This window comes from Tigriopus californicus, chromosome 6 (genome assembly GCF_007210705.1).
Source record: "Tigriopus californicus strain San Diego chromosome 6, Tcal_SD_v2.1, whole genome shotgun sequence".
Taxonomy (NCBI): domain Eukaryota; kingdom Metazoa; phylum Arthropoda; class Copepoda; order Harpacticoida; family Harpacticidae; genus Tigriopus; species Tigriopus californicus.
This window is the reverse complement of record NC_081445.1, coordinates 13,899,465-13,914,805: the sequence shown is the minus strand read 5'-3', so window position 1 is coordinate 13,914,805 and position 15,341 is coordinate 13,899,465. Positions and strand designations below refer to the sequence as shown.

The 15,341-nt window shown below is 43.9% G+C and overlaps 1 protein-coding gene across 2 annotated transcripts; it reads right to left on the bottom strand.

The window, feature by feature from the left end:
- Positions 1-559: 559 nt before the first annotated feature.
- LOC131882428 (uncharacterized) lies at positions 560-15,099 on the bottom strand. 2 transcript variants are annotated; one of them, XM_059229567.1, is made up of 7 exons: positions 11,809-11,969; positions 5,286-5,522; positions 4,322-4,479; positions 3,627-3,783; positions 3,337-3,492; positions 2,847-2,993; positions 560-2,776 (listed from the first exon to the last, which is right to left on the bottom strand). In XM_059229567.1, the coding sequence occupies exons 1-7, from the start codon at positions 11,882-11,884 to the stop codon at positions 1,092-1,094; spliced, it is 2,616 nt and encodes an 871-aa protein (XP_059085550.1). In that variant the 5' UTR covers positions 11,885-11,969; the 3' UTR covers positions 560-1,091. The 2 variants fall into 2 exon arrangements, with proteins under 2 accessions (XP_059085550.1, XP_059085551.1); XM_059229568.1 differs by lacking the exon at positions 11,809-11,969 and adding an exon at positions 14,559-15,099 and having other exon boundaries at positions 563-2,776.
- Positions 15,100-15,341: the final 242 nt, after the last annotated feature.

Genomic DNA, 15,341 nt, shown 5'->3' with positions numbered 1-15,341 from the left:
GTTTTTGCATGAAATACTCCACTCATCAATGGTTTGAGGTTGGACACCGAAGGACTCACCCACCTCCCTCAGCCTCTTATCAGTCTTCATCAGGCCCTTTGCCCTTTGTTTTGGTTCTGAGCTCAAGATAACGCTTATGTACATTTCCGAACATTATTTTGGCGACAAACGATGGGAGGGTAACCAATCGCCACTAGACAATAGAAGTTAGACGTAGAGGACTGACTATCCCTTTTTATATCTAGTTAGATCACTCGTAATATGTTCCTATGTGCTCAACAGTATCTCTCAATGAAAGCTTGGGGGATCAATGTCAAACGAATCATTGAGCTGAAACAAACATTGTCACCCAAGGTAGACCTACACTTCCTTCCTATATTTCGCCTAAATTTCCACTAAAAAGGGCCAAATTCCTTGAATTTCCCCGAAAATCCTCGGTTTTAGGTTATTTTATGGTCAAAATTTGCGAGAAAGTTTTTTTTCCCAAATATGACCAAAATAGTTGAAAATTTAATTTAACCTAAAAAACATCTTTCCGACCCCTAATGATAAGTTATTGTTGACTTTTACCACGCATAGTTTAGGGGGATCATGCCTAGAGGTGATATTAAATTACAAACACAATATAAGCAGAAACTTCTTCTGGCCTCTTTTGCTAGGCACTACAGAATTATGAGCATAAAAACTGATGCACCAGGTAATTCAAGACTTCTGTGACAGAATGTTATCCGATCGGGTCACCTTTTTACATTGCTATTTCAATTCGGCAGATGTTCGGTAAACAGGGTGTAACGGTGTACGTATCTCCTCACAGATGTGACTCAGTTTTGGGCTTGCATTACACTCCATGTAAGTCATTCATCTCAGTTCCAGAAATTAAAAGCAACCACTGACAGTTTGTTTTCTCACTAGGTTGTATTCGGCTCGTTAAATGTGAATAAGAGGGAGGATCACAATTACGCGTTTTTCTAACAGATTTCCCATTCAGGACAAGTTAGATCATGTTCTAATAAGAAGTTCCATTCCTGGATTATTATTTCTTACTTAAAGTTATTGACGACTGACTTCAAAGAGACATGGAATAGGTTTGCCTAAAATGTCTTGGTAAGGTCCAGTTTCCAAACCGAGATTGGTCGCTTGAAGACCGTAACCTGGCCAACCTCACGCCCCCCTAGGATATACATTAAAAGCATCAGCTGATTTTCTACTCCTTCGGGTTCAGTTGAATACGATGGTAAGGTCCTCAATGGGCTGACCTTGTTTGCTCCAACAATTTCCGCGGACATTGGGCGGGATGGCCTTCGACTACTTGGGGCAGTTACGCCACTTTGTTTCTCGTTGAGAGCGTTCTTGGAAGCAATAGAAAACTGGGAGTTATTCCGACTGAAGGTTGAGATCACCCTAGCCGGTTTGGCAGCGTTGGCCCCATTCTGAAGGGGTCCAGTTTTGTAACTAGGCATATGGTTCATCTCGACAAAGTCTTGGTTCAATCGGGCGTGAAAGTCCTGGTAATCCGAATAGAGGCTATCTGCCGGACTATTGAGAGCTTGGGCGAAGCTCTGATGTGAATCATCACGCAGGAGACAGTTGGTACGAATCATGCGCTTTCGATCAATGATGGCTTGGACGTCTGGGCCCAAATAGTGAGGGTTGGCAAAGCTCATCCGGGACTCGCAATCCTCTCTGTTCACAGCCTCGATCGACTCGTACCCTGATAGGGAGGAAAACTCGTCACTGGAATAAAATGTGGCAGCCTCCTCTTCCTCAAGGTCCACAAGTTTAGACTCTCCGCTAAAGAAGCCCCGGTTGATAGAGGACGATTTGGGAATGTTGACTGACGAATGCTGACTGGACAACGTGCTCGACCTTGAGCTACAGTCGTAACTTTGAAAGGTATAATCGCTATCACTTCTGCAAGGGGCACGGAGTGAATCCCCGTCGATATCGGTAATGAAACCATTAGACGAACCCATAGACTCTAAAGGTACATGCCTTCCGTGTGAATTTGAGTCTTCATGGTCGGGTAATTCTTTGACACTGAGCACATTAGCGGCTTGAACGAGGAGCCGAACTGGTTCCGGACCGTCCTCGGAGTCCAGGGAATTTGACTTTTGAAGGTTTCTGAAGTTTGGCACAGACATGGGATCTCGGGGAAGACTTCCCAACAAAGACTTTTGAGGCGATGTATCTGGTTCTTGAAGGGTCAAGTTCAGGAGTTGCTGGCTGCTTCGCGACTTGGCGAGCCGTACGCTGCAGGGACTGGCAGTGGAACTGGCAGTGTTCAAGGACTCTGTGGAGTCATTGCTGAACATCGAGTAACTGCAGTAGTTGGACAGTCTTGAAATATTCATGTTAGACATTTTGGCAAAGTCTTTCATCAAATTGGCTGGTGCGCCGTTGCGAGCATTGTCAAATCTCTGGAACTGGGATGATGGTTTTCGGCCCATACTGGGCAGGAGCTCCTTGACTTGCTCAATCCTGCCGCTCAAGGATGTGGTGTCGTCGACACAAGAATCCGGCGTGGCGAAAACATATTTTCGACCTCCGCCCGCGTCCGTTGAGGTTTTGAGGGTATTTTTGGCAGCTTGTTCCGCAGCTTTTTCCGTAGTTGTTTGGTAAGCCGGCTCAGGCTTGGAACCGAAATAGTCTTGCTCTGGAAGCCCCATGTAGTGGACCATGCCTCTGGTCCGGAACTGGGAGAAAATGAATGCCGTGGTTTGGGCCCGAGGCATAGGCTGGTTGGAGGCAAAAGTCAACTTTTCCCAAAACTCCGTGGCTAAAAGAGAAATAACTTCTGTTTTGGTAACTCCGGGATAACGGAACTGGCCAGTAAAAAGAATACATACCAAAGTGGAACCTCCACATCTCGTTCAGGACTTGGCCATCCCGCTCACCCCCAAATACTATCATAACGCTCAGGAATTTCACAGCACAATGACTATGGATACAACCAGGGCCGGGCTTTGACTTGACGGGCCTCCATCGACGAGAGACTGGAAATTATTTAGAAACTGGTGGCTTGTCAGATCCGATTAGGAAAGCCCCACCCTCCCCTTGTAGTTGCCAAAGATCTTGAACTTTGCTCTCTAATGGCAAAGGAAGGCTTCTGGATGTGAGCTTCCAAAAAGGAAGGAAATTGAACAAATATCCACTTTCATGTCGATCTTTTCCAAATTTGATATGTTCCCACTTTCTTCATGTTAGTTTCCCCCCCCCCCCCATGCCTTTCTTTTATGATCTGTTTGAGAGCAAATTGGCGCTATGGTGACTTCGCCACATATTTGTCCCCAGGGAGAAAGTCTCAATTTGGAATTTATTTCCTTAAGAAAGACTCACCAAAGTCAAAGCGCCAAAAGTCGGACCTCTCCTGAAGGTCGGTCATGCCTCCGAAAATCCAGACCGCGTTATCATGGAGAATGGCCGAATGCCGATGTCGGGGTGGGGCTCCATCCACAGCCCCCCCTTGGGACACCAAATGCCACGTTTCGCTTGCTAGAAGACATCAAGTACACCATTGAATACACGAATGCTACCAAGACTCCATCAAGAATCATTTGAGAGTCCAGATTCTTTCACAGGACGTCATTTCCATAGAAAGAGGACCATTAAAGACATGATTTGCTCACCAAAATGAAAAGCCCACAACTCAGATGTAGAACCTCTGAGATCTTGGTATCCTCCATAGATATACATTGAATCCTGGAACACCGTGGCAGTGTGGGATCGTCGGCCTTTGGGAGTGACCACGCCCTTGGGAGCAATAAACTTCCGCCACTTGTTATCCTGACGAGGAGAAATGAAATGGATGAGGCCAGACCAAGGTACAATGAAACGGTCGCGTCACAACCGTTTTGATCCGTCTGATACAATGATACCAGTCTGTCTTTCATGGTTAGATTGAGCCAAGCCCCTGTCCAGAAAACAATAATAGCATATAAGCCTTTGATATCTTGGTTCTAGATCTGCCATTTCCCCCAAATTGGAAGCCTTCATATTTCGGATCAATGCCATCCACCATAATTTCTTGAATAGGAGTGGATTATTTATATTTACGTATCTGAGCAGACATCAAACATTTCTGGTTCCGTGAAATATCAAATATCATCATCTCGTCCTCTCGTGAGCCTTCCAAACCTGCTCCCTCCCCCTCTTTGTATCGACTTTTACTCGAAATGGACTCGTCTCTCCGTGCAATTACTCAGGCTTGACAAACATGGATTGCCAATTAGCTCTGGGATTCTCTGACTTGGAAATGAGGGGGAACATAACACGTTCCAAAAAGACTCTCTCGGGAGAGAGAGAAGTTGGGTTCCCGTCTCACCTTAATGTGATACATCCATAAAGGGGTTTCGACACCATTGGAGAAACCAACTTCGCCACCGAACACGTAGAGGGTCTCTCGATAGCCAACGATGGTGTGTTCTTGAAGACAACCTGGTGAATCGCCATCTCCAACCAATTGGTCCCAGCTGTTCTTGGCTAAAATTTGGAAGAAAAAAGTTTTTGAAACCAAAAAATCAATGTGGAAGTTGGGTTAGAAGTGATGGCAACTTCAAAATGGGAGATTGACACTGATCAAATGTTCCGTTAGGCAATGACAGGTTTCGTCAAACCCTCGATAATTGATCTCGACAAGACGTTTTGATTTTTGCAGAGTACGTAAATAAAATCAAGCCCAAGATGATTTCTTTATCAAAAGTGTAAATCTTCCCAATACTTGAGGTTTCGATAAAAATGTTACAATAAAAAGTTTTCAGACATCTCAAGCAAAGGGCTATCTAATGGCCTCACATCATATTTTGGGAGGTCATTATGAAAATCTAAAATATTGACATAAAAATTATGCTTACATATGGCTACTGAAATCTAGTTATCATACTATCTTTAAAAAAAAGAATTTTTGTGATTCTTTATTGTACAAAAAATATATTTTACTTAATTCCAGTATTTCTACAACAATAATTGTCGGTCACTGGCCAGTTACTTGAAAGGGATAAGAAAACAATCCTTGTTTAATATCCCAGCCCACAACTGACATTGCGTTTATTTCCCTGTGCCATTTAAGGTGGCTTTGTTCAACTTTCCCCGAGTCTCCCCTTCTCTTCCTCTAAACGGCCACTAATTGCTGTTGCCATCCACAAGGGAAATTTACCCTCAACCCCCAGTGTCTCCCTGGGCGTCGGCTTGGGGTAGATGTAATGAAAATGGGCTAGTGGGTTGGCAAGATGAGGTAATCAGTCCTGCTTACCCTTTAGAGAGATCTACCAGCCATTAATCAGTCTCACCTATGTTATATCGCCAAAAATCCTTCAATGGAACGTTCCCATTACGTCCTCCCAAAAGGTAGAGACACTGTCCGTGAAGGATTGAAGCGTGCTTGCTCCTAGAGGTTGGAATCTTTGCCTCTGGAGGACTGGGAACTCGGGTCCACATGCTAGAAATGGGTCCGTGGGTCTTTCCCTGAGAGCTGTCCCGCTCTAGGGGAGTCGATGAGGAGGGTTGAAGATTTATTTGAAGTCCACCTGAAATTGACAAAGGAATGACGCTTGCAGTTTTATATGGGCTTGCTCAATAAAATTGGAACCCTCGCTTGGATCCTTGTTCCCCTCCCTACTCTTCCGACCCATTGTTCGAAATGGTTGGCATGTGGCAATAACAACTAAGCAACTAACCAAAATGGGAAACGGGATCAGGATCAACGGTACAATGAGGCTGGAAGATAAGCTGATTTTCCACCTTTCGCTTTGTCAAGCGATGGATCTTTATCTAGCATGTCTACTGACGAACCAAGATCCATTTCCAGCACAAAAGAAGATGGAAACATCCAGGTTTACACGGTAGTTCTATATGGAAAAAAAGATGGGGAACCTTTAGTGTCAATAATATTCCCAAGCACAAAATATGATGCGTCCACATGTTGCCCCCATTGAGGGGACATCACCTTGGCTTGGGTGCCCATTTCAAAAGGAACGTTTCCATACCAATAAGGAACGAAGACCGTGCACTTTTATTGAAGAGGCCAGGCTACAAAAAAAGGCTCCATTTGTTCTTCGGAACAAACGGATCAGGCTGTTATTACATTTAGAAGTTCGCCAGGTTCCTTCCCTAATTGTCTTAATGGAAGGACATGCAACATCTTTGTCCTGTCAATAGCAACAACACTTTGGAAGGCTCTATCTAAGCGTTTTGAACACGATTAAGCACGATGTGGAGGCCTTAATGTTCCCTCGGGAACCAAGAATCAGTGACCTAGTACAAATACCCTTTTTGTCTTGGTTTGTCCACTGGACCATCTGGTCAGAAGGGCTATCATTTTACAATCAAAGAGCACGGAAATGGGCCCTTAGAGCAATGGACGACCCTAGAATGGGATTAAAGAAGGCCACATGCTTTCTGCTGATGTGCTTACAAAGTATTTCAGTTTCAAAATGACAAATCCAAGGATACACAAAACTGAGAAAGAAATACCATTGTGTCTTGCTCGTTACATGACTTACTTATTCGAACTATTCATAAAACAATAGTCCTCTTCAAAGGTCAGAAAAACGGAGAATGATTTTTCAATCTATTAACAACAGGTTCCGTGTTCTTGTTAAACACACTATCAAAAATAAGAATGCCTATTTTCAGCATCAGTCTGTCCTTCTTGCTGTAACAGGGAATATAACAGGTACTATACATTTCATTTTCAACCCGATCCTCCTTCGCATTTAATGGCGGCTTTACACTAGGATGGAAAACCGAGATTGAATCCGGTTTGAGGATTGAAGTTGGAGTTGGAGCAGTGTTGGGGCGAGTCCAGCAGATGACTCCAGTCTTTCACTGTACTCAAGTCGAACAAAAAAGCTCATACACCGAAAACTCGCCCCAACACTAGTTATACTTCAATCCTGAAACCGGATTCAATCTCGATTTTCCATCCTAGTGTAAAGTCACCCTACTTGCATTGCTGGTTTTTCCTTCAAGTTCATGACGCTCCCGAGGTTAAAGATTTTTCAATAGTAATAAAATCTCAAACAAAATCTTCCGACAAGCGTAACCCCTCATTTGAATGCGGATCAAGTCTCCAGTCTGATTGCTTCCCAAGGAATATCAATGAATCGAGGTTTGGTCTCCGGACCCTTCCTTCGAATCCCATCTATTTGGAGCAAGAACTCGTTTACAATGATTAGTTCTCCCAAAACCACATTCCCTAACATCTGCGTGTCCCATCAAGGAGTTGTGGCCTTCTTCATGGGACGTGCACGTACATAAAAAAAAGACTACAAATAATAAATAGATGAAGATGCATCGCTACATCTTTTCCCTCTGGAGTTTGTGACTTTCTGTTGAGAAAAGGAGGGGAGGGAAACCTGGAGGGAAAAGGGGTAAATCAGAAAGTGTGCACTCAACAACTTTCCCCTCCATTCAGATCGAGAATATTAGAAACATACAACCAGTAGGAACTTCTAGGACAAGGGAGTGTCAAACCCTGTGATTATTGATCCTCACTGGCTCCCTCGCATGCCTAAGATTTCTGGTTCATCAAGGAGTTTTCCCAACGCCATCAAATCATTCCCAAGAAAAGGGGATCGCGTTATGATCTGAGAAGTCTTCCATCTTGATTTGGAATCCCTGGCTCCATCCATCGATCGTGGATTGCGAAACCAGTGCGTGACCCAATTCCTTCCCGTCTATCTTTATCGTAACACACGAGATGAGGCTTGGTTTCTTTCATGGAATCAGTACCGTACTACACTATGATGGGACAATTGCGAGCCCATAGAAGAAATACCATTTATTTATACATTCATCTAATAAGGGGTTGTGGCATTCACGCACATCGATATTCACGTTCATTATTATTGGTTATTCTCCTCTCAATTTGCGAAATTCCTCTGATCACCAGTGCCCCTCTAGTTTATATATAAAATAGGAATGATTTAACATAGTAAGGGCTCAAAACTTTAAGGTTATGCTGTAAGTGGGTGCTCTCTTTTTATTGCTCTCTCCACAGGGTGGCCAGAAATACCGGCAAGTCTATTGTAACCATTGAAAAGAACTAAACTCGTCAATATTTGAACCTTGGTAGTTTGCCAAACATGAAATATTCGGAACTTCATTTTTGGATCGATTTGAAGGAAGGTCGGGGAGAAGAATCGAGCCTAGGACCTCTCTCACTCTAAGACACTAATTACATTGTTAGCGTATTTTTTTCTAAATACCGAATTAATGTTTTGTCTGTTTTCCACCCATTTCGTAGTTTTAGAGGGTTATTTAAGCAGAATATTCTGCGATGGAGGCTCTTTTTTTACGTTAATGGGTTGAAAGGCGCCAGGGAGCGTTCAAGTGGAACGTTTTAGACTTATGGAAACATTGAAGCCATTGGGATCTGAGACATTGGTTCCTGAATGAAAATTGATCATTGATGCACAAAGGACGGTTTTATTATCGGGGATCTTGATGAAATGAGTGCGGCATGTAAAATAATTACAGGAATGCACAAACAGATTGTTGCGTTTATGAGAGAAATAAACCAGCATTTGTAATTGCTTCAAAACCTAGATCAATTTTCTTAGCAGATTTGGAATTTTAAGGTAAATCTTTTTGACATGCCCGAAACAAATGCCCTCTTCTGGATAAGTTAATGACTAACTCTTTAAAAAAGCCTTTTCGAAATGATCATGCACAAAACAACTAAGTTGATCGCTTAGGTTTTTCTAATGATTCTTTTTTTACTACATCAGCTCAACTGACATTCTGGGGCATGCTGGAAAAGCTACCCTCATTTTGTTTTTCCTTGTCAAAGGCTCACTCATGTATCCCCCCCAAAACAGCCAATATATAACCCAAGTGGCAAAGAAACTGAATGGTTGGGACCCAAAAAAACGTGATGAATGACTTTCCCTCCACAGTGCCTATTTTGGCCCATAGGGTCGAAACTATGTAAGAGGGTCTATTCTAGAAGTTAGAAGATGGAGCGAGTACCTATCGTTAACTTGACTTCGGTTCAACAGAAACATTTGCATTCCCGGAACAAGTCAGGGACCAAAGCAAAGGAGATTACTGCTAACCTCTTTAGAGCTGTATCTATCCATTGTACGAAACCCTCTGTAGAGGATCATAAAGTATATTCAAGGTCTGCTTGTGACAGGTCAAGTGGTCCATGTCTCGTTTGGGGATTCCCTTAGCCACACATTATCCAAGTTTAGGTTTCCGAGTTTTGGAACTATCTTCAAAATGGCAACATGGGAGATTTGGAAGAAATTGATGGAACTTCATGCCACGTTTGAAAGAGCATTTGGGGAAAGTGACGCAGTAATAAAGTTGTCCGTATCAGGTGAAGAAGTCAAATGCACTTTTTGGAACGACTGTGATAGCCAAGGATCATTATTTTTGGATCAGAAAAGTTAAAATTGGTGTGGAACAAAAAGAAAAACTCCATGGTAAACTCCAAATATCTATGAGTGACCTTCAGTATTAAGTTGGATCACGATCGTTCCCGAAAGTCATAAATGATTTGTCCTTTTGCCTTCAGTTTAGCGCTAATAAAGCTTAGGACATGTGAGAAAAAATATTACTGGAGTTGATGAACACCACTTTCTAGGGTTCCCTAAATCACCCCAACGAATGGAACCTGATTCAGGTCCTGGAAAAATATCATTCGATGTGAGCAAACTGAAGCGTAGAAACGAGTTGAAAGTGATTTTTGGCACTTGACAATCCTTTTCCATTATGAAAACCTAGCCATTTCAATACTGGTCTTTTTAGAACTAACCCCATGACACGATCTCTGCAGATAATTGCCACCAAAACGTCCTTTCCTCGCAAAATCCAGTGTAACATTCTACCACTTTCCATCGCGTTTCCTATGTATGTACCGTAGAAAGAATCTTCACGAAACACCGCTCTCAAATTGAATCTCACTTCTCCAGCCAAGCCTAACTTCTCTAGACAGTCACACTCAAATTGTCGAAGCGAGGACCTTCAGTACACTATGGACTTTTTGGACAATCTGCAAGGGGATGTGAAAGAATTTTTCACTCTTTGAGCGATGAACAAAAGCGAGGAGAAGTTCAGTGAAGCTTCGATCCGAGTCTGTCGTTGGAGAACTTTCCAACCGAGGCTTTTTGTTCCGAAACCTTCGACAGGCGAAGAAGCTCATCTGGAGAAAATCCCACCTTTGGTCTTTCTCAGACGGTGAGAAGGGATTTAGAGCTGCCATAGGAACGAAAGAAAAAAAAGCTTAACAGTAAGAGAAAATTCAAAACACTCTTCCGTAGAACCTTCAACTAACTCTTCGATCCGTTTAATATTGTGGAAAGGTTGGATCTTCGGCATTTTTACAAAACAATTCTTGGAATGAATTGTAAGCCCAGCCGAGGGACTACCTTCATTTTTGTTAACCTAATTTCAAAACACCGACTATGGTTCCATTGAAGTCGAACAACCACACAGACAGAACTTCTCTAAAAATTCTCGTAATTTGATCGTTTTAGGGTCGATTTTCGATGTCTGACTTTTTTCCCTAATACTTCGCGGATCAGTTGGAATTGTGCTGAAAGCTAAATGAACAAGACAGTGGAGCATTGGTGAACTGTGTGGGCTTTAAGCCTCATAATGGGACGAAGATCCCCGAAAGGTTGGAATTGAAGAAACTCATCGTGTGAGATTCCCCCTTGGGGAATTTACTGCCTCCTTGCCTCCCCTCCAGATATACTACATAGTAGGTAGAGCCACCCCGAAACGATTCCTGCTACACCGCTGTACTACCCATGTTCCACAAACAATGCCTTTCCCTCCTTAGAGCTAGTTCCATGTGAGATCTTCCACTTGATGGGACGTGGGACGTGGGACGTCCACCAGTGGATGGAACCAAGTAGAAAGAAAGGAGAAAGACCCAAAAACTTGCCCAACGAAGAGAAATGGGGTGCGAAGTTGCCCTTTAATAATGAGTGCCTTGGGCGACTAGGGATCAATTTTTGGGATGGAACAAGCCGCGTTTTCTTTCAAATGGAACGAGAGAGATCACCATTATCGTATCTCTCGTGCTTCAATGTGGTGCACGGGAAAGAAAAAGTGGTAAAATATTTAGCTTGGCAAGCACGAATTGTGGTACAAAATGGAACTGTTCCTATTCCTTTTCTTGGCTGGAGTTCTCGTGATAAGAGACCAAAATGCTGGGCTTGCAAGATTATGAGACCGCAAGAAATCCGTCGAGGTTATGGGATCTGTTCCATTTGTTTTGAGCCACTTTTTGAAACCTTAACTCCGAATGGAACCTTTTAGTCTCCCACCAGGAGCTTCTTATCCGGGACGTTCCATAGAGCCGTCTGCTTCATCTTTCCTTTTAAAGTTTAATCGCAGATTTGCCAGGGTTTTGTGGGAGGGGAACATGCTGATTTGACTAACCCTAACCCTACATTATTTCAGCCCCTGCTACTTCCCCCCTCCTGTTTTTAAAGATAGACCAAAACTAAACGAAAAAAAAAACCACTCATACCAATCCGAAATCAAACTTGATAGAGCCCCAATAGGATTTTGACACAAAAAATCATCTGGATATGTCAATGTTGTTCTATGGAGCGTAAAAGCTTCCCGCAGATCATAATTCAAAACTGCAAGAGCATGACCAAAAGAGCCTTCCAAGGCTGGCTTCAACTTAGCTCGGATTACATTAGCTCGAGGACCAAGGGACCTTGGCTTGGGAGCCTATCAGATAATGAGAGAGGACCCTCACAGAAAGCTATGCATCTCTAATGTCCCAAGTGAGGGGATTGCTCCATTGTTCTGACCCAAGGGCCCAAACTGACCACTCTGTTTTCTCACCATGTTTATCAATCCTGGCCACTGTCTCGAACTTGAGTGGGTCTGGCACACTGGACCCGTTCCCAAAGCACTTCATGGCCACGATCAGCCCGATTATTAATTGGTTTCCAACAACGCTACATACACAACGCGGGTTGTGGAATCTTGGACAGACATCGAAGCACTCAATGCGATCTCTTCAGGATCTTCAGCTGGCTTCAACAGCTGCACAACCTTCTACCACCCTCCCTTGGTAGGGGACGTGCTTCGTACACTCACATTTATTCCTAGGGCTCCATGTACTGAGCGTGTAAAGTGAGCGTCGTCCAGAGGCTGCAGCCTCTTTCTGGCCGTCGACGTCTTTCCTTTGAGCCAACCCTATAAAACGAGGAGGCTCCCTTCCTTTTTGAAGTAGACCAGGGGACCTCGGATCCACTGGAACACAGTGGGTATAGGGGTTCCAAAATGGGAATCATTACTCCACAATCTAAAAGCATTCATTCTGATCGCCTTTCATCCAACCCGGTACGCACAACATCATCCCGGTTTAGAACCTATCGGCGCTTTTGGCTGCCAATCAATACAAAATGCACCAGCTGACAGAGCTGACACATCAACTTGGACATTTCCTACTTTCAGAGCTCATAGAGGGCTATGACAGAGGTAGCACACTAAAATTTCGTTCCTTTTTTACCATGAACTAGTTTACTACGTACAGTGTAAAAGTTGTGTTTGGGAGAGCGGGAGGATTTTGTGAGAGGACAGCTGTCCTCCGTTGCTGAAGTTGTTCAGCCTCGGTCCTCTCAATTGTTCAGAGCACTAACACATGTAGTGTAGACAGAGGATGGAGGAAAGCGAGATGGAAAGACAGCCAGACTAAAAAGGAGAGCCAGCCAAGCCCCAGCGGAGAAACCGAGGCAAACCAGGGCTTCATCTGTTTTGAACTGAAAGGCTTCAATTTCAGTCATATTCCTTGACTTTCCGCCACACATGAGCACAACAAAGGCTGCTCGTCGGAACGTTCTCCTCTCCCAATTGGACAATATGATAATGGATACGCACACCTGAACTTTTAGGCTCATTACTACCTGTCTCAGGTGTTCGCAACTTGTACTGTTGGTTCTCCCAAGATTAGACCACGTCAATTTTCACGTACTTCTTTGAGTCTTTTTTGATGGAATTTCTTGGCCTTCGAGTTTCCCGTTCAAACTTTCCACAATGTCCTTGCTGCTGCATAAAGAATGAAGGCCAAAAGCAAACAAAGGCCTCGAAATGGGAAAAAAGTTCGTGTCCCGAAACAGGGGCTTCCGTACAAATGTCATGCCAGTCTTCTCGATATTGAAGCGTTCTTCTAATGCTAATTGAAGGAACTGTCTTTAAAGGGAAGTTCCTTTCCATGGCATGTTCTGTTTTTTTCATTGAGCTACATTTATTCTGGTCATTATGCTTCATCTCCATCATCTTCACCATTAGCATTATTCCAGCCAAAGTGTCGGTTTATTGATGGCTCTCCATAATGGTGCGCCAGCATTTTCCCACTTTTCAGATTGCTTTATTTACCGGCACAAAGGAAAGAAAAAAGGGGAACACCTTCCTTCACTGGAACCAGGGGTTTTCGCTCCAAGAGGAAATTGAGAGCAGAGGCCCTAAAAACAATTATCATTTGCTCGACACGCAATGCGAGCCTTGAGGCTCATCAATATTGGAAGACCTTAAAAGGGCAATGCACCACAAATCTTGGTCATCACAACCATCGTAAAAGGACGGAACATGGCCTGAGAACTCTTTGACGAGGATCCAGTTCGATTGTTTGGGGAGATGAGGGAATGACTCGACTTTCTGACGACTGGTCTCGCAATTAGAGCACGGAAATGCTGAGCCAGCTCCGCGTCTTTATCTCTCTCAGGCCTGAAGCTTCTTTTTTACTTTCATAAGTCATCACAAAAAGTAGGACTAGGAAATAAGTTTCATGGGCGATGCCAGTTCCCAAAGAAAGTGATACCAAGTGGCCTTTGGGAGTTGTTATTGGAATTCCAACTTGGCCTTGTTGGTGTCACTCCCCAGTTCTGATTGATCATTCCCAACGTCAAAGGTTGCCCTGGGATCTCAAACCATCGAGTAAGATATGAAAAGCTCTGTCGCTTTGGACATGCCTTGAATGGCGAGATATCTAGACACAGGAAATGCCCGATTTCCTTCTCAATAGCTCAGAGATCGGCTCGATATTCTCTCGGCCGATCAAATCCCCTCTTGACCATTCTCTCGTCGATTCTCAAGCTCTCAATGTCGACCCCCAATGACCCCTAGCCACAAGTAGAATCGCATTGGCTTTTATTTCTCCTCCCGGATGAGGTGTAAATGGGAAAGAGACTCCCGTGGAGACTTCTCGTGCTGTCTCTTTCTACATTAGCATGCCAAGGTATCCAATCTCAATTAAAGTTCAAGCACACGAAAATTGTCGCGTTACTGGAGCGGAACAAGCACTGAAGCGAGCCAAAGTTCTTCTTCCGACGTTGAATATAGATCACCCACGCCTCTTCAGCCTTGAGATTGGATCCTGATCTTCAGCCTCCTCCTCCTCCTCCTCCTCGCGGTTCCAACTTTGGTTGGTCCCAATTCTTCCCCCCCCTCCTCCCAAGCACTTGGAAAAGCAGGAATGGAGATTAACCAATGTTAGCATCACTATTCCCACAAACCTGGAGAAGGAGCACGCTTGTCCCTACTTCAGAGTCTTGATGAATAACCTTGAATTTGACTAGTGTCAAGCTTACCTTCATGGCTAGTTCTGAATGATTGTTCCTAATTTGGAACGGAGACAGAGTCACTGAAGAACACTTGAACAACACCTTGCCCGATTGACAACTTCTTATTGCTGGCATAAAGAATCCTTGCAAATGTCACCCAAGCACTGAAGGTAAGTAAATATTGTGCCTTAGCTGGACCCGTTCGCTCGAGAGGACTTCCAACGAACCATTGAAGAGAGCGCTTCATGTCGCCTTCCTTTTGCTTCGGGTTCTCCTTGTTCTTTTCTATTCACGACTCCCTCTGAGCGAGCGAGGAAGTCTCTGGCGGGCTTTCTCCGCCAATCGTCGGCTTTGAAGATGAGAGGCACTTTGATATCCACACACATTCTAGTACACTACATAGAGTGTCCGACGAGCTAGCGGGTCTTGCTTGGTTCGTTCCTTCCATCCACATCCATAGATACAGAGCACCGCCAGCACTCGCTCGAGTCTCCGTCCTTTGCCCATTGCTAGCTTCTTCAAGTTGGCCATACATCTTTGGAGACCTTCACAAGCGATGAAAACCATTCACCAAGTCAACACAGGGTGACCGGGCGCTGGTTCAATTATTTAGACTGTTTGCCAGATGTTTTGAGATTATTTGCACGGTTGAAGGCATCTTTTGCGTATGATAAGTGTATGTTGAATTGCCCGAGGATTAGAGGTTCTCTTTCCTAGGATTGGGCAAACTCAGCCTCAGTGAATCAGATTTCCGCTAATTTCCGCTCTACTCAGCATTTTACTATCCTGGTTTACTCACAATCAACTATT

Excerpts from the sequence above, each read along its gene's own strand:
- LOC131882428 (XM_059229567.1), bottom strand. The coding sequence starts at position 11,884 with ATGAAGTGCTTTGGGAACGGGTCCAGTGTGCCAGACCCACTCAAGTTC. Across the intron at positions 3,493-3,626 it reads GTTGTGGGCTTTTCATTTTG|CAAGCGAAACGTGGCATTTG; the intron begins GTGAGCAAATCA and ends GATGTCTTCTAG. Across the intron at positions 2,994-3,336 it reads CTTTTGGCGCTTTGACTTTG|TCTCTCGTCGATGGAGGCCC; the intron begins GTGAGTCTTTCT and ends AATAATTTCCAG.